The sequence below is a fragment of the Nothobranchius furzeri genome, chromosome 2 (assembly GCF_043380555.1).
Source record: "Nothobranchius furzeri strain GRZ-AD chromosome 2, NfurGRZ-RIMD1, whole genome shotgun sequence".
Classification (NCBI taxonomy): Eukaryota; Metazoa; Chordata; class Actinopteri; order Cyprinodontiformes; family Nothobranchiidae; genus Nothobranchius; species Nothobranchius furzeri.
In genome coordinates, this window is record NC_091742.1 from 52,362,212 (window position 1) to 52,380,860 (window position 18,649).

An 18,649-nucleotide genomic window follows, 5' to 3' on the forward strand; every position below is an offset into this window, starting at 1 on the left:
GTAAGTTGAAAAAAGAACATTTTACACCAATATCTTTCTTAAACTTACTCAAACATACACCTGTGTAGAATCTTGAAAGAGACTCCTTTAATTTTGTTGGTTAAAAGGAACTTCTGTGGTAGGGGCCAGACTTTACCCCAGTCTATGTCATGGTCAAACTTGTCCCAGTAGACAGTTGCAGGTGAAACAGAGACTAGGTCAGCCTGAAATAATGATCTAATTTTGGAGTTTGAGGTTTCATAGGTAGAGAAACAAACTTTGCCTAGTGGAAGCAGAGTTAGATCTGAAGGTGACAATGATCAGGGGCGTAGCACCAAATTCTGGGCCCTAGGTACAAGTCTTCTAGGTGGGCCCCCATGCTCAATTATTTAATATCTCTCTTACACATTTTTGTCATGCTATAAGACAAGATAATAAATATGATCTTAGTTTAACCTCTATATTGAGCAAATACAAATGCCAGCATAATAAAAGTGAAATGCCCAGACTTCACATATAGTTATTTTTATTTGCCAACAATGTGTTCAAACAAAAATCCTGGAATTTATTTTCCAGTAAATGCCCACTGACGGGTCTTCATGTTAGCAAAATCACTTATGAGATCTTTAAAGTCCAATCCTTTGGCTAATTGGCTTTGAATAGAAAGAAGAGCTAGGCTGTTCAGTCTATCCTGGGACATTGTTGATCTCAAATAATTTTTCACCAGTTTCAGTTTGCTAAAAGCCCGTTCACCCCCAGCAACAGTCACAGGTAGTGTGCAAAATATCCTCAGTCCAATACAAACTTCTCCAAAAATGCTCTGTAATTGCATCCTGTATGGCATTAAGCAGCTCAAGAGGAGACCGAATGTGTGGAAATGTGGCACCATATATTGTTCTCAGGTGTAGCATCTCATTCTCAAATTCAGCTGTGAGATCCTTGTAATGTTTTCTCATCAGTGCCTGGCATGATATCTTCATCTGCTCTTCAGTCATGTCTGTCATGGTTCATGATGTTAAGCTTTACTAATACTGATATATATTGATATATTAAATACATATGACATGAAATAAACCAGGTTCTCTCTGTGAATGTAATGTACTCTAAATTTTATAATCCCTGCATTATCAGCCAAATTATAAGATTGTCTGTTTTCAAGATCAAATATAAAGACATTTAAAATAAGCTTAAATATCTAACCAAGTCAATAACAATCCTCTAACACCAGTGTCATCTTGCTTTATGAAAAACAGTGGCAGCTTCACGTTCCTGAGATTACCACGAATCCATCGATACCAAGTTTGTCCTGGTCCATGACTGGGAAGGAGCTGAAATATCCACACAGAGTGAACCTGTTTTTACTGCGAGGTCCGCGAATTAATTGGCGGCGGCCGCCCGCTATAATAATTCTGATTAATATATATATTTATATTAATTAGTGTTTTCACTGATAACACTAATTAATTTATATTTGATCTTGATGGTGAAACTAAAGGCATTTAACACTGAACACCTAACATGAATGCAGCTTCTGAGAGCTAGCTAATATCAGCTAAAACTGTGTTCTGCTGCTGCTGGCTGCTGCTCACCATCCTTCTACTTGCTTCTGTTCAATTAACTTTTCCTCCTTCTTTTCTTTTCTTTTCTTTTCTGGAAGCCAGATTTGCCTTTCTTGGGAAAAGACATGACTGACTCCTGCCTCCAGCTCTGGCTGTCGGCATCTGCGATGTCTCATTAGCACATGCAGCCGTGCAGCCCCTGGCCGCTGGTGTGGACCAAACCACTTTGCACATTTTTAAGGGGTGATAGATGCCTCAGAGATTATTCATTTATTATTTTTAAGGCGAAATTCTGTTTCTTAACCTCTTTATCCAGGTAAAGGGAAGTTTATTAAGACATTAAGTAAGTTGGGGGGAAAAAACAACAACAATAAAACATTTTTATTCAAAGCTGTCTCAGGGCCCCTCCCTGCAGTGGGCCCTGGGTAAACAGTACCCTTCCCCCCCCCCAGTCCGACGCCCCTGACAATGATAACAGTGGAGAGATTTGAGTTATGAAGACCTGAGGGCACAGCATCAAATACTATAGAAAAAATGTTTTGGGCTTATTCGAATCTTATATTTGGCAAGAAATTCTGAATAACTGTATAGTAGTCCATTCTCATTAAAGAGCTGACTGGCTAGTATAATACATTTTTTTCAACCATTTATCATAAAAAGTGACTTGTTCTTAGTTGTTCCAAATATAACATCTCCGTGGAGAGAAGTTGTGCTTGTAAAGCATTGCCCACGCTAAAAGAACCTGTTGGTGAAAGCTGGAGAGTTTAATTGGAATTTTTGGATTTTGTAATTACAAAGCAGAATAAATTTTAGGCCACCTAATTGCGAACAGACGTGATGAGGAATGAAATTCCAAATAGAGGTAGGGTTTTTTGAGATATTGCTTGATCCCGTTTATTTTAAATGTATTATTGAGAACGCTAAAGTCTATGAAATTTAAGCCCCCTTTGTTGTATGAATTTTAACGAATAGTGAGGAAGCTGCACTTTTACCACTGTTTATTGTAAACAATGACGCTACTTCCGCTTTTACAGGAAGTGGTGCCCTAATCCAGAGTAAATCCATCCGCCCTTCAGAACCAGATGCAGGGTCGGCAATCATAAAATTACGTTCCAGCGTGAAGGTTATGAAAATGTTCCAATGGGCAACTCTTAGCAAGCGATCAATGGGGGTCCTGAAAAAAGGGTCAGTTAGCTAGCTAGCGTGTCTTTTACTGTGCTGACCAGCGGAACCGGAGGTGATGGTGATTAGCGTGTTTACGTCGTTGAGCATCCTGACTCTATCCAGAATCCTGCCAACTGGAGAGAGGGAAACAATCATAAAGACTAGCTGTTGAATGCTTGTGCTGCCTTGGATATAATACTCTTTCAGACGTACGTCTGCTGAGTTTGTTAGCCGGAGGAGTGAGTTCCACCGCAGCGTCAGGCGGGCCACCCACCATCTGTGGAAGCGGGACAAGGAGGGAACAGATGGCGCATCCCAGCCGGGCCGCAGGGCTGCTGACCGTTTTTGCACCACGAAAGGTGGACTGGAAGCATTCAAATTAAACGCTTGGACGTATTTTAGGAGTTAGTACGGATTTTCCTCTTAATCTTTTGAATCAGAACACGTCAGCGTGACTGGAAAATACAAGTGGATGGACGAGAATCCTATTGGAGGACCAAATCAATCAACTTAATCCCCTTTTTTGTGACGTGTGTCAGTCTGGATGAACAATGGTTGACAACCGCTACGCCACGGCTCTAGTGATCGCCAGCGTGCTGAGCCTGCTGGCCACCGTGTACCTGTCAGTAGCCGTGGGAACGCAGCACTGGTACCAGTACAGCAGCCCCACCGTGCGCGGAGAGGCCAACGTGTCCGAGCTGCGCTCCCTGTACGAGGAGTTCATGACCGGGGAGTTTGACGAGAAGACCTACAGCGACACTCTGTTCCGCCTGAACGGGACCGCGGGCCTGTGGTGGCGGTGTGTGCTGGTCCCTGGCTCCCCTCGCTGGTACAAAGAGCCAGGTATGTAGAGATCTCTGCTACTAGCTGCTGTGACTCCGTGTTGTAACGGTGACCTGAAACTTAACGGGTCTTCCAGAAACACGAGAGTCACGTGGGTGGTGACGTCAGTGATTTATTGGTATTTATTTTATCAACACCTGGCGCAGGAAAACAGTCCCAACGTGCTTCACAAAGAAAATCACATCAAATTAAAACATAATTAATATAAAAATAGAAAAAATAGAAAAAAGCAAACAAAAAGACTAAATAAATCTATAAAGATAATTAAAAATAGATTCAAGGACAATTGGAGATGATTAAAAACAAAATCATCCAACAAAAAAAATAATAATTAAAAACAAATGCATATATGCCTATATCTGAATATTTATGCATTATTTACTATTTACATTAATCAGTTGTTAATACTTTAATACTTTCATAACTCACTAACATTAATAAAGGGACCCTTATTGTAAAGTGTTACCCATAATACTAGAGGCCGACTGATATGGGTTTTTAAGGCCGATTTTTAAAGAATTTTGTTGCCGATGGCCAATATCTAAAGCTGATTATTATATATAGACATAACATACATATAAACATTTTTGCAACACATTAATTGTGAAAGAAAACTGAACACTCACTGTGTGCAATATTAATTAAATAAGTCTATATATCTTTTAATATTTATTGAACTTCAAATATAAAACAAACTCAAAACATTAAACAGCAACAGTGTGTTGGGGTCCTTCGGGTCCTTTCTTCAGTTTAGTGGCAGTTGGCCACACAGGTGCCTGATTTTTATTTATTTATTTTTTTAATTGGCTTTTTAAAGTAGTTTTGGCCGATATAGAAAAAATTGGGTATATCGGTCGGGCTCTACCTAGTACAAGTGAGAAAACACAAAAAGGTTTGAATGTTTTTAAAACATCAGTCTTTACCTGCATTTTACTGTAGATGTTTGTGTTGTTTCCCAAATACTTGACTAATCAAACTTCCTGACTTGATGTTTTAGTTAGTTGTGTATCAGCTGTGTGTGTGGGGGGGGAAGGTAAGTGATGATCAGGATGCTGAATTGATGGTGTCTCGCTCTTTCAGATGTCAAGCTGACGCTGGAGTGCAGAAACTTCACTCTCCCTGAGCAGTTCACTCCCAAATACAAAGAACCAGGGAACCACAACAGTGGAGAGGACATGCTGCGCACATGTACGCTCAGCCAGTTTCTCTACTAGCGTAATATTTATTGTCTCTTTACAAAAACCCCAACTGTGTGTTTCCGTTCAGATCTGTGGAGGTGCCAGTTCCTGTTGCCCTTGGTGTCTCTGGGTTTAGTTGCGCTAGCAGGCCTGACGGGTTTCTTCGCCTGTCTCTGTCGAAGCCTCACCCCGACTCTGTTTATAGGAGTTCTTCACCTACTGGCTGGTAAGACCTGTTCCCCTGCATCACTCCGCTGTAAACATTACGAGTCACAAAGACGTCAACATATCATTAACTGTCCCCTAATTTGCTTCTTTGTTTAGATTTCACCTTCAAAGAGTCAGAACCAAATTTTTAATACTTTTACGATCAATAGTTCTGAGAATTTTGGTTAGGTTTTGGCAGTTCTTTCTCTAGTTCAGCTCTCTGCAAAGCATAGTGAGAGCTGCATCATAGTTTGAAGCGACATAGTTTCATAAATTAAAGTAGAAGTCCCACTAGAGCCCCCTTCAGACAGGCCATGAAAAATGGAAATGTTCCGGACTCTGTCCGTAAGACCTTTGTGTCTGACTACAAACATCCGGATAACGTTTTCCGTAATTTAACCGGACGATGCCCCCTAGTAACAGGTCCGGACTTGTTACGGACAGGGTGGCTGCTTCAGACTGGTGAGGTTGAGTTCCGGACAGGGAGGAGGGGGAGGAGGAGGGGACCGGGGGACGCTGTGCGCTCCTAGGTAGCCCGCTGCTGTAGCATGCGGTGAACCATGGCAGCTCGCCTTCTACGGTACCGCCTAGACGCGCGACGGAGCACATCACACCGCTCTCGTGATTCCGTTAACCATTGAGCACCATCATCCAGGTCTTATGCGTCTTCGTGTGCGCAGAATTATGCTTAACATAAGTCCGAACCCACCCCCCCCCCCCCCACCCCCCCAGTTCTGGTTAAAAACTGGACTGAATTGTCCACACAAATTCCGGAATGTCAATCTGAGAAGGGCTTAGTTGTCACACTGGTGTGTGTGAAGTTTGTTCTCCACATCTAACCCACCCCCTGAGGGAGGTTTAACCCCCCAATCCCAACGCTTTATGCGGGGAGGCATTGGGTCCCTTTCTTTTAAAGTCTCTGGTCTGACCTGGCCGGTATTTGAACCCATGACCTCCCAGTCTTTAGGCCACTGAGCTGGTTTCAATAATACATCCAAGAAAAATCAATGCATTCACTCTTTTATTTCCTGTTTTCTTTACACAAACAAAACATAATTTCAAACATTTCTCTGTAAACACGTGATCTTGTGCTTTGCAGGACTGTGCACCTTAGCCACAGTGTGCTGCTACCTGGCTGGGATGGACCTGCTCCACCGGGTCTCGATGCTTCCCGACAAGGTGGACGGGTCTCTGGGCTGGTCCCTCTACCTGGCCCTCATATCCTCGCCCCTGCACATGATGGCCGCTGCGCTTCTGGTGTGGGCGGCGCGCAGCCACAGTCAGAACTACTATCGTATGACTGCCTATCGAGTGGCCTAGGCCCGAAAAATAGCTCAGGATCAGAAAGTCTCTGACAACAAGATGCGTTTTATAATTTCATCAGAGGATGAAATTTTTGTTTAATCTGTGTCGTTTTCTCCTATAATTTATTTACATTCTACAGTAATGACTCTAAAAAATGATTTCATTTTTATTTATTGTTAGGGGGTTCTGATTTGAAAAGTCGGACAGAAAGATTTGTTGTATGCAGTCCAGGTCAGAAATATTAGAAGTACAGTTAATAACTTCAGGACTAAAGGCAAATAAACCAACACTGCTTTGTTTTCTTTAGTGAAAATCCCAAATTACCATACCGTACCACTTAATTTATATAGCGCTTTCAACACGGCATTACAACCATACAAAGCGCTGCACAAAAAACAAGCAAGAAAACACAAGTTAAAATAGTCAGGTAGATAAAAAATGTAAAAGAGAGCAAAAGAAATAAAACAACAGACTATTAACAGTAAAAGCAAATAAAACCAGAATATAAAAACACAAAATTAAAATTGAATTGTCTAGGAGGGACAATGGATGAGCTAAGGAGTTATGGAATTAGGGATCGAATGCGTAAGTGAAGTAGACGGTCTTCAGACGAGATTTAAAGACGGCGATAGAGGAAGCTTGCCTAACCTGCAGTGGTAATGAGTTCCATAACTTTGGGGCACAGACTGAAAAAGCCCTTTCCCCACGAGTCTTCAAACGTGCCTTAGGGACAGTTAAGAGGAGTTGATCTTCAGACCTAAGAGCACGAGGAGGGTGGTAGTAATGAAGGAGATCACACAGATAGGGAAGCGCTTGACCGTTCAAGGATTTGAACGTGAGAAGTAAAATTTTATATTTGATCCTGAATTTAACGGGCAACCAGTGAAGCGTTTTAAGAATAGGTGAGATGTGGTGTCTTCTTTCAGCTCCAGTCAAGAACCTTACTGCAGAATTCTGAACAGCAAAGAATATTATAAATAAATAGATAAAATAACATTGTTGAAGGTTGACACCATTATCAAATTTACTAAACAAGCAGGTTGTAATATGAAAAAAAAATGAAGTTTTTTTACACACCAATTCATTGGATTCTTCTCGATGATCAAATGAAGTAAAGCCCACTGAGACGTTCACATCTTGCACACAGTGAAGTGCAACTCCGACTTCACGTTGGAGGCATCAGCGGCTCGGAACGGCCGCGCAAGGGTTTACTCACGCGCTTTGTAGTGTGTCAGTCCACATGGGGACAGTCGGACATGGAGCAACTTGTCCGCCATCCTCCTCGCCAAACTCGCGAGATCACTAAATTCCTCGAGACGTCTAAGGTCACGGTTTGCTCACGCCCTCCGCCATTAAACCAAAAAGAAGGAAATCACTTTATCACAGTTGGGCGTGATAAATATTGCTCCTCTCCACTGATAGGATTAAAGCCATGAAAAACAACGTTGCACTTCTAGAAAGAAACCGGTAGTAAATAAAGCCGTCAGATCACACGTATAGACACAATCTACACAGACGTGAAATCACATCGCTCCAAAAGCATTTTTGAATTTACCGGACATTCTACGCTGAAACCATTCCTGTCTAGCCCTAAGTTAACTGACGTGTCCCAGAAGCGGCTCATGGCAGAACACGATCCTGTCATTATTGGTGCAACGAGCTGCTTCCGGAAGTTTCCACGTCGCGGCCAGATGGGATAAACTCCATAGACTGTAATGGATTCTGTCAGAGGCGGCGGTGTTCCGTGTGGCTGATCCCTCCGGTTTGAAGTCAAGGCTGGTGTTTCTGGTAGAGCTAGCACTCTTTTTAAAGCAAAATGACACGGGACATTTAGAACTAGAGGTGTTCAAAAACAGGTTTTTGTGTTTTACAGCAAGATGAGTTGAATAACAACACAGAAGTTTGGCAAAAATAAATAAATAAATGGATTTAAATGTCAACAGTAGGTTCTGGTCAACATCATAATGCAAACCTTAAAGCAGCAGTCCGTAAATGGCGGCCCGCGGGCCACATCCGGCCCGCAAGCCCTCTCTTTGTGGCCCCCAAACCCTGCGCGCTCCCCCCATCCCCGACGGCCGACCGGGAGGTGTAGGATAGAGCCGAGGAAAATAACCAACTAATAAATGCATGAGATGCGGGCATAAAAGATTCTGCACCATAGAAGAGAACCATAATCAGTTATAGTGGAATGTAGTTGTGTTATTTTAACGGCGGCACCAGCGCAGCACCCACATCTGTCAGAGCGGTGTTCTCCACATTTACCGGGTAGGAAACTTTGGTCTGCCTTCATGTGGTACTGCAGGGATGAGCGCTGGAGTTGTAACCTGAGACCGAACCCGAACCGAATCAGCCCGACCGGTTCTGTTGGATTTGGGCCGTAAATTATGTAGTTGAGCGGGTTGTCGCGCTTCGCTCGCTCGATCCGAGAGATAGAGACGGAGAGAGAGAGAGAGGGAGATTGTCTGCCCACACAAGAGAGGATCAGAGGACGCTCCTCCAAACGTGTTTTTTTCATGAGTTCATTATTGTTTCTCCTGGAAGCGCTCAGTCAGACCGAGTGCTGTGATGTCAGGAGGTCCGGTCTTGGGAAGGGGGCGGGGTGAGTGACGGCAGCTGTAGTGTAATCATCTGTCTCTTTTATTTAGGGACACGGAGAAGTTAAAAGTGAAGAGAAATACAAGATAGAAGTTCTTGTTCCACTTTATTCTTTTGTTTCATGATGATAAACTGATGTTAAATTCAGCTTAAAGAGAGACTGGGAGGAAGCTTTGGTTCATTTTAAGTTACAGGAGATCTTGTTTCTTCTCTGCTCCTCCAGACACAGCATGGACATGAGGGAGGGGGACAGGTGGTGTCCTGCTTTATATTGCAGCCCCCCCATTCCCCCTCCGGCCCTCTTGCTTCTGGGTCTTTTTTGTGTGTGTGGCCCTCGGACCATCATAATTGAGGACCCCTGAGTGACAGTACAGATTTTTTCAGGATTGTTACAAGTTATGATCTATCAGTATCTTACCTGTTCTAGATTGCTCAGTTAGGAAAAATGGAGCTCGACAAGGTAGTTACGTTGGGGCTGGGACCAAAATGGTTCATGTAAGCCCTCTTTCATCCTTTACTTTGCTGTAAATGTAAATGGCCATTTACATATATTTCTAAAGGAAATTGAATAGAAATGAACTAAAACTAGCAATTGTGGCCCTGATGATTAATTGCTCCAAGGTAACACTGAAATGCTAAAATAATGGCCTTGTAAAATTTATGATATAGTTAATTTTTACAGAAAAAGCTGTGGGAGTTTTATTATCATTCTGGGTTTAGGCCCCACTCACCCATTAGCTTTTCAATGTTGAACATTTTCAGTGTTTTTTATTTAACTGAGGTCAATCAAAGAGCGATCTACATTATATTAAGCTTCCAAAAAGAAATCTGCAGTGAACGAGAAAATATTTAGAGGAGGTTAAAGCTGGTAGGTGACAGGTCATTAACTACTAAGTGCAATCAGTAAATAAAAAGATAACCTTTAACTATTGTTACGGTACATTTTAATATTTGCATTTATTTCAATATATGCTTAAATTCTACTTTAGCATGCTAATTTTGCTAAATGCTTTATGTTTGATTGAGATGAATGACCAAGAGAAGGAGAATTTTAGCCTGGCAAGCAGTCCTATGTATGTATATGTAGAGTCTGGCCACGACCTATGGACAGAACCCAGTCGTAGTACAAAATCTACGGTTGTCTTTTAAACTGTCTCGGCATGCTATTGGACAGCGCTAAGACCAATCAGAGCTAACAAATAACAGGTATTCAGCGCTATGGTAATCAGTCCGTGGGGCAGTTCTACATACGCCGTAGGAAGAAGCAGCATCCTTTTAAAAAAAAAAAGTCTTTTTGCTGTAGCGCCTTTGTCTTCTACAACCCCAAGGCACTTTGCAACACTCATTCACCCAGGCACACACACAACACACACACACTGGTGGTGATGAGCTACAATGTAGCCACAGCTGCCGTAGGGCGCACTGACGGAGCAAAGGCTGCCAAGCACTGGCACCACCAGTCCCTCTGACTATGTTTAAACAGGAAAGTATTTAAAGCTTCACCCCAGCTTTCCAGCAGATGCGTAAGCATCAGATAACATCCACAAAGCGCAATACTCAGCTAACAGCTACCGTTAAAATACTTGGTGTGCTTCCACTCAGTGGGAGGTGGCATGTCACGGACGTGCTACAGAAGTGTACTGTCGCATCGCTCCACTAAATAAAAATGTTGGGTCTATTTTTTATGCACCACACTTACAGAATGTGTCAAAGGCCACAGTTCAGATCGAGCCAGACAGGAGATTAAACACAGGAGCAGTGTAAGAAACTTTCAAAATAAAAGACACATGCAGAGTTTCAGTTATTTAACTAGTAAAAAAAAAAAAAGTAAGTCATTACCAGTGAATCCTTCGTAGACGAGGTTGAACAACAGAAAATAAACCACAGACCTTTTGGATACACGCTGCCATCTTTCTCTTTGTTATTGTATGAACTACCTAAAACCTGTGTGGTCTTCCAATTCTCCAGTGACTTTGGGACCTTGTGGGATCAGCTGCATGGAATACTTTGGCTGCCGATTCGCATCGTAAACGTTATTAGTAGCACGGATCGCGCCACTCAGCTAGCGAGGAAAACAAGTTTCTTATCCGATGGAAAGTCTGGGTCGAACAGATGACTAAATAAAAACTTAAATGGCGTAAGTTGTAAGATTTGCAGATCAAATAAAAATCTAACAGGATCACTTGACTTTTTGTGTGTGTCTTTTGTTGTAATGCATCACCAAAAACAAACTTCAACACTAAAGAGATTTAAATTTAAACAAATCTAAATAAGAACAGGAAAATTCAAAAACCTCTCAGCTTGTGTAGTTTGGTCTTTAAAGTCGTTTTATGACTCGTTACAAAACCATTTTTACTTGATGTTTTCTATAGGTTAACCTTAAAGCATAGCACACTTTGAAAGGTTTCCGGAATAGATTAACTGGACACAATGCTGTCTGTAGTCAATCCAAAAGTCAGAACGACTAAAAGTGGCCAAACCACTCCCCAACTAATAAACTACTAGAGTTAAAAAATCAGCTAAACCCTCGGTTTAAAGATGTCACAAAATAGAGATCAGTGAAGAAATATTGTATAAGTTTGTATTATATAATGAGAGAGCACCACCAGTTTTACTAAATATAACACCTTAACAGTTAGTCAACGTGCTACGCCTTGGATCGTGCATAAAGTACGGTAAGGATTACCGACGTTTGTCAGACGGACGAGAACATTTCATTGGTATGTTAGTCGCTTCAGGGAACTTCACAGAAAGCCAACTATTTAAAATGTTTACAGCTAACTTAAAGATTAGAGACGAATAAAATGAAAGGCAAAGAATAAGGTAACATTTTTACGTTCTTTGGTTGTTTTTCCTTATTGTAATTGTGATACGGTTTTACTTGGATTAGAGTTGACAGCAATTTGCTTCCGTATTATTATATAATAAATGAAACTCCAGTAACTTAAAAAAATTAACTGATATAAATTATTTGCCGTTTTCAGGGTCACATTGTTGTTTTATTGTTTACCTTATTTACGGTTTGTTGTTTATTGAGGACAAAAATAATTAAAAGTTTAGTGGAACTATCCCAAGTGAAAGTTTTTTTGTATTTATTATGAGTTTGAAATCTATGCTGAAGGTATATTGAGAAGAAAAAAAAAACTACTTTTGAATGATTTTGTTTTTTTTTAGCTCATCATCGTGTTCTGGTATGTTATACCATTTATACCATGCATTTGTCAGATCATGTTTCTTTATATTTCATTCTCTTGATTTATTGTGTTATTTCTTGTGCACATTTGTAATATTTTTACTTTCATGTTTGAAAACCACATTTTGTTGTTTTTTTGACAAAGCTGTGTAACTACTGTTTCGTTGATCGTGTACGGATCCTTCCTAGTCATTTTAGTTCCTTTCCCAGTTTTGTATTGTAGTTTTTTTTATTCATTCAGATTTTCCAAGTTGTTCTTAGTTATTTCCTTTTTCATAATTTAAGAGAAACCTTTTCTCCTGTTGGCATCATGGATGTAATTTTCAAGGCCATACGTTGTTCCTTTGCACTTAAAAACATGTTTTATCTTGAACATTGTCTAAAAGTGATGAAACTATTTTTCGAACAGTGCAAAGTAATACATGGATTTTATAATTAGCACTGCTTCATCAACTTTAATGAAATGTATGGATATCTATGAATGCTGCACTACATTTGATTTGATAACTCGTACTCTACATTCAGACATCAGTCTAAAGAAGTTCCATCCCTGAATTTACTGTAACTTGTGATGTTTGTGAACTTACAAAGTGTTGCTCATCTGCTGTGAATCAACTTGTGCAAAGCTACACGAGCTGTCCTTTTTAATAAAAGCTTTTGTAAAAAATAAATACTTGTATGATGGTCTTATTTTAGGGAACCCCTTCACTCCTCTTCTTCCGATGTAAAACTCCAATCACATGCACGTTCCTCTGTATCGGTTTGCATCCGAATTGCAGGAATCATGACGGACTTCTTTCTTGCCAGGGAGAGCGCAATGCCCTTCTCGTAGTAAGCACATTCATTGATGAAGAATGGATAAAGAGGTTCCCTGCCTTTATATCTTAGGGTTTCCCCTGAGAAGGTCTGGAACAGGGGGTCTCCAGGGTGGAGCAGGCAAAAGTCCCGGTCCTGTGAGGAGGACAATTGAGATGTTATAATAAAAAATATGTGGGAATTTGTGTCTTACAGGCCTCCTAGTGGTGGCTAAGGTATATTGCAACTTAACAGTAAAGTTTACTCAAGCTGCAACAACAAATAAATAACCAAGCAGAGGTGCCAACATGTTTTTCATTTCATTAATAAGTACATCAAAGGTAATGAAATCTGGGTGTCATTCCATGTTATTGTTCGACAATATGAAAACATATGACAACCCTTTGATGTGAACATAGATTGTATGAAAAGAATGTTGGCAACTAAATTACCAGTTATGGTTCATTGACGTGACCATCAACAAAGGCTAATTATTTCCCTCTGAACAAAAGGAAAGTAGTCTTGTACGTCCAACTTTCCAAGTACTTAATCATTAGGTAGTTTATATTAATCCAGTTGGATGATTACATTAACAACCCATGCTCAGGTTAGGTATAATTTATATAAGAATGTTTAATGGATCAAGTCTGAATCAGGCCTCACCTGGAGGGAAGGATAAATGGCTGCTGTGATGTTGTGAGTCTCGCCGTCTCTTGGGTAGTCAATGTTTTTAACCACGGTGTACACATCAACAAATCCTCCGTCAAACACTGAGCCTAGTCATAAATGCAAAGCAAAGGTGTCATGGTTTAAATCAAACAGCTAGCTAATCCAAGTGAACTGCTTAACCGGCATTACATGAACCTGAGTTAAAGTGGCGGATCCAATCCAGCATGTGCTGGACTCCTACTTTCATTGTTGCATAGATGTTAGACCTCACCACTCCATGGGGCTGAGGACCGATTTCCATGGCTGCAGAAACACAGTTTGAAAAGATAAACCTAATCCGACCTAATGCTCTTGGTTCACCCAAATCACAATAAAGCATAACAACTCACCAAACCCATGTTTTCCTACCGAATCAAGAGAATATGATTCTTTATTAGAAACATCCAAATGGATGAATCTCATTGGTGTATCCGGCATCTGCCTCTGAAAAAGACAACCAGCCTCCATTTACCTGTTCTGTTCATACATGGAAGTTTCATTTAAAGATGTTTACTTTTAGAACACACTGTACAATAAACTGCAACATGCTGCATGTTATAAACAATAAAATATTTTAACAGTTTTTCTTCTATAACTTTTAGCAGGAATCAAGTTGAACCTTCTATCTCTACGTAATTTATTTTGCCATCCATAAGGTATAAAGGTTAGACAGCTCAAGGGCAGATGAGAAAGATCTCTCACAATACTGAGGGCTATCTTGGATTTCAATGGAGAAAAGTAAGAGCCTGTCTGTTAGCTACGCTGCAGCTGATGTAAGTGCATCCACTGCCGAGTTTTCTTGGACAGGCATGCTGTGTTGAGAGTCCACTAGTGATGTGGACCCTTAAAAGGTTGCAGCTGATCATGGACATATTTTCACTTTAGAAGTGGACGGGACAGAACTGGCATGAGGACCGGTGGGTGGGGTGGGGTGGGGGGGGTTTAGCTTTACAGTATGTTCTAAGGGGAAGCAGTCTTCAACTAGCCTAGTGAACTAGACCAAATTCTTGCATTGCAAAGAATGGTCTAGGCATGCTCCATTGGAACCTCAGCAGCTCCTACCAGGACTCTGGCTAGCCAATCACAGCTCTCTGGAGGGGTTTCAAACACATAAAGAGCTGTGATTGGTCCATAATGGTGGGCCAATCATAGTGCTCTATCTGCTTAGTGAACAAATCACAGAGCTTTATCCGCTTTGTGGGCCAATCAGGGCACTCTATATGCCTGGTAGGTGGGATGACGCAACAGAGTGAAACAAGAGTATGTCACATTCATTGTCCAGTAGCATGCGGAGATCATTTGAAAGACAACGGTAGAACCCGCCCCACAACCGAGAGCCGTCAATGGAGCGTGGCCAGACTAAATAATACATTTATTTAGTCTGGCTTGCCAGGCTAGTCTTCAACACAAACGGGTGTTTTCCGCTTGGTCCTAGAGCTCAACCAGTGTCTGTTTAATATAGTGTAATATTAGTTTTGGATGATAAAAATGCAGGGGTCAAAATTTGACTTTGAAAAAAGTGGGGGGGGGGGGGGGAACATGCCCCCCCCCCCCAAAAAAAAAATTGCGTCCATGCTGCTGATTCATTTTCTGTATGAAGTCCTAGAAGGAGGAGGTCCTAAAATCCACTACTAGAGTCTAACCACTGTTGTACAATCAGCAAAGTTCATGAAATAAATTGTGTTTAATTTGGCAAAGCAGCCATGTCAAAAGAGTACAGGACTGAGCACACATCCCTGAGGAGCACCTGTACTCAGCCTAATGGGTGTCTTGCTATAAGCTGATATGCGAGTATTGAATTTAAAGCTAATGAAGGGCTAATAAACAGAATTTTGTTTACTTTTCCCTCTCCAAGTCTGGCAAGACAGTGAAGAGGGCAAGTAGGATTGTTCCAGTTGTGGATTGGTTGATTTGATAACTAAACCGCTGAAAATTCAGATATATGTTCCATACTGTAACTAGCCTAGCTGAAATCATAGACATTTATATTCCTATTATCTAAATGACTTGTCTAACTTAGCATCGTGGCAGCAGGAGATTTACCAACACTCATACAGATGTTGCACAGCTGAAATAGAATCTCCACATTTACAAAGATTGGAAAGTAAGCTGAAAATTTTAGTTGCTAAAAAGTTAAATAATATCAAAATACCTTCCTGCCTTTACAATGAAACAATTCTTAAAGTGGCCATTGCTTGAGAGTGATGACTGTATTTACCTGCAGATGTTTGAATATGTGAAGACTGATCCAGTCACAGTCAGAATACGCAATGAAACACAGGTCCATGTTAGCGGTTGTGTTATGGAGGTCGCAAATAAGATCCACTGCCCCACGACTGCCTTTTGGACCCAGCATGGCATTCAGTTCTTTGGCTCGGATAATCTCATAGGGGTCTGTGTCTGACGTGGGACCACTGTTGGAAACAGACAAATTATTACAACCAGGCTTGTTCTCGTGAGCAACATCATCCTGTCATCCCCTTACTCCAGCACTGAACGAGTGAAGCAGCGGTTTAGATCAGTGTCGACGTATCTGCGGCACTGCTGAGTGGCCCGCGGGTTAGACAGCACCATCAACACAGGCGTAGGCTCTTCGTGATCAGCTTCTTTCCTCTTTGATTGCTTCAGCTGCTCTCTTACCAAGTAAACCCCGGACAATTCATCGCCATGGGTACCACCACACACAGCGACCCGGGACAGCTTCGGCAAACCCACAGGCTCATCTACCTCCATCTGACTGACAGCAGGGGGAAGCTGGTGTGAAAATCCAGGATTCATGCAACTAAGGCACGTCGTTTAGAGCATTTCTATTCTCATTACGCATCTCTGCTGAATAAAGCTAGTAATATGATATCCACTGCTCCGGTCAGTGGGCGGCATCAGGTTCGTCAGTGCTGATGTCACTGGGTTCACTGAAGCTGCCACTGCGACACAAAGCAGATGTTTTCATGTGACATCTGATCTGGCCTCTAGCTGTAAAACAGTTCTGGTTTTAAACTAAATCAGAACTTAATTTTAATACTGTTTAAAGTGTATTAAAATAAAACGAATGAAATAAGTGGAAGGGTATCACCATGCACATCTTTCCCAACTTACCCTGCTTGTTACCTTTCTCTCCCTGCAGTTTACCTTCTTCCAGCCTCTCCCAGGCTTTTATGTAGTTTCACTGACTCAGCATTCCCGTCCCAGACTCGGTTACGAGGCCGAAGCTGCACGTTCTGGACTCTCACCGTCTCTCAACCATCACATCACGCAGGCTGGGTGTGTCCTGAGAGCAATGCAGAGTCTCGATCCTTTCCTTTGGTCAGCTGTGAGGTCAGTCGAACTCAAAGCCCCACCCCAACTTCCCCCTCCGACCCACCGTTCCCGTATGGAAAAGATGGTAGGTTCCAGTCTGCTTTTCAAAAGCATAAATAAATAATGGCTGAAAAGAAATCTGCTGGCATGACACAACCGAGAGGCGCCCGGGATGTGTACGGCAGAAGAAACGGCTCTTCTAACAGAGAGAGTGAAATAAAATCTATGTGAGCAAGGGGTGCTCAACGTGTGGCCCGTGGGCCGTTTGCGGCCATTGATTGTTACTCCAGAATATGGCCGTCAGCGCAGGCTGTTGCAGATAAATACTTTGTAATAGGTAAGTTATAATGATGAAGAAAATGCCAATTCAACGCACTTTTAAGTTTAATTTGTTATAAAAATAAATTTAACAAGTAAATACAGCAAAGAATTCAATTCAATTCAAGTTTATTTATATAGCGCCAAATCACGACAAGAGTCGTCTCAAGGCACTTCACATAATAAACATTCCAATTCACAGTTCATTAAGCCAATCAGAAATAATGTTTCCTATATAAGGAACCCAGCAAATTGCATCAAGTCACTGACATCAAGAAAGATTGATCCAGATCCTGGGCTAATTGCAGAAATTAGGACATTTTTTTATCAAGAAACAACACACACACACACACACACACACACACACACACACACACACACACACACACACACACACACACACACACACACACACACATATATACTAAAAAACGCTTCAAGTGTTTCATGCTTTTCTTCAAGCGACTTTCATCTACAAGGATTAACAGTTCCTTTAGTCTAAAAAAGTTATGTCCTTTTCTACATGGTTTACATATCGTTCACATAGCAAAAAAATAAATTTAATGTGTTGTCATTTAAAAAAAACTTTTTTGTGGCCATGAAGGTTTCTTTTTAGCTTTACAATTTTGTTTTTCATAAACATTTACACTACAGTTAGTTTGGTTACTTATGAGCAGCAGAACACTGTATCTCGTTAGTCAGTGGGTACTGAAAGTATTCCGACCCCCGTCATTTTTCACTCTTTGCTATATTGCAGCCATTTGCTAAAGTAAATTACATTTATTTTTTCCTCATCAATGCACACAATACCTATACTGACCGAAAAACACAGAATTTCACATTTTTCTGCAGGTTTATTAAAAAAGTACAAACTGAAATATCACATGGTCCTAAGTATTCAGGCCCTTTGCTGTGGCACTCATGTATTTAACTCAGGTGGTTTCCATTTCTTCTGGTCATCCTTGAGATGGTCCTACACCTTCATTAGAGTTCAGCTGTGTTTGATTATACTGATTGGACTTGGTTAGGAAAGCCACACCTGTCTATATAAGACCTACAGGTCACAATGCACGTCAGAGCAAAAGAGGATCATGAGGTCAAAGGAACTGCCTGAAGAGCTCAGAGACGGATCTGGCCATGGTAACTAAAACATCTCTGCTGCACTTGATGTTCCTAAGAGCACAGTGGCCTCCATAATCCTTAAATACAAGATGTTTGGGATGACCAGAACCCGTCCAGGCCGTACGGCCAAACTGAGCTACCAGGGGAGAAGAGCCTTGGTGAGAGAGGTAAAGAAGAACCCAAAGATTACTGTGGCTGAGCTCCAGAGATGCAGTCAGGAGGTGGAAGAAAGTTGTGGAAAGTCAACCATCACTGCAGCCCTCCATCAGTCAGGGCTTTATGGCAGAGTGGTCCGTCGGAAGCCTCTCCTCAGTGCAAGACACATGAAAGCCCACATGGAGTCTGCTAAAAGACATCTGAAGGACCTCGAGATGGTGAGAAGTAAG

At 41.4% G+C, this 18,649-nt stretch overlaps 2 protein-coding genes across 4 annotated transcripts; one reads left to right on the forward strand and one right to left on the reverse strand.

The window, feature by feature from the left end:
- The first annotated feature begins 3,025 nt into the window (after positions 1-3,025).
- LOC107377365 (claudin domain-containing protein 1) lies at positions 3,026-6,524 on the forward strand. Its single transcript, XM_015946891.3, has 4 exons — positions 3,026-3,545; positions 4,626-4,733; positions 4,812-4,949; positions 6,030-6,524. The coding sequence occupies exons 1-4, from the start codon at positions 3,254-3,256 to the stop codon at positions 6,248-6,250; spliced, it is 759 nt and encodes a 252-aa protein (XP_015802377.3). The 5' UTR covers positions 3,026-3,253; the 3' UTR covers positions 6,251-6,524.
- A 5,842-nt stretch (positions 6,525-12,366) lies between these two features.
- On the reverse strand, positions 12,367-16,756 carry LOC107377364 (N-acyl-aromatic-L-amino acid amidohydrolase (carboxylate-forming) B). 3 transcript variants are annotated; one of them, XM_070548903.1, is made up of 7 exons: positions 16,623-16,756; positions 16,012-16,259; positions 15,745-15,940; positions 13,877-13,970; positions 13,683-13,790; positions 13,482-13,594; positions 12,367-12,974 (listed from the first exon to the last, which is right to left on the reverse strand). In XM_070548903.1, exons 2-7 carry the CDS (start codon positions 16,257-16,259, stop codon positions 12,729-12,731), a joined length of 1,005 nt encoding a protein of 334 aa, XP_070405004.1. In that variant the 5' UTR covers positions 16,623-16,756; the 3' UTR covers positions 12,367-12,728. The 3 variants fall into 3 exon arrangements, with proteins under 3 accessions (XP_070405004.1, XP_015802376.1, XP_015802375.1); XM_015946890.3 differs by having other exon boundaries at positions 16,012-16,263; positions 16,623-16,743; XM_015946889.3 differs by lacking the exon at positions 16,623-16,756 and having other exon boundaries at positions 16,012-16,496.
- Positions 16,757-18,649: the final 1,893 nt, after the last annotated feature.

What these genes read in the sequence shown, in the direction of transcription:
- LOC107377365 (XM_015946891.3), top strand. Translation starts at nt 3,254, where the DNA reads ATGGTTGACAACCGCTACGCCACGGCTCTAGTGATCGCCAGCGTGCTG. An exon ending in TCGCTGGTACAAAGAGCCAG is followed by an intron (nt 3,546 to 4,625) that starts GTATGTAGAGAT and finishes TCGCTCTTTCAG; the next exon opens with ATGTCAAGCTGACGCTGGAG. An exon ending in AGAGGACATGCTGCGCACAT is followed by an intron (nt 4,734 to 4,811) that starts GTACGCTCAGCC and finishes GTTTCCGTTCAG; the next exon opens with ATCTGTGGAGGTGCCAGTTC.
- LOC107377364 (XM_015946889.3), bottom strand. Translation starts at nt 16,304, where the DNA reads ATGAATCCTGGATTTTCACACCAGCTTCCCCCTGCTGTCAGTCAGATG. An exon ending in ACATATTCAAACATCTGCAG is followed by an intron (nt 13,971 to 15,744) that starts GTAAATACAGTC and finishes TGTCTTTTTCAG; the next exon opens with AGGCAGATGCCGGATACACC. An exon ending in GATCCGCCACTTTAACTCAG is followed by an intron (nt 13,595 to 13,682) that starts GTTCATGTAATG and finishes ATTTATGACTAG; the next exon opens with GCTCAGTGTTTGACGGAGGA.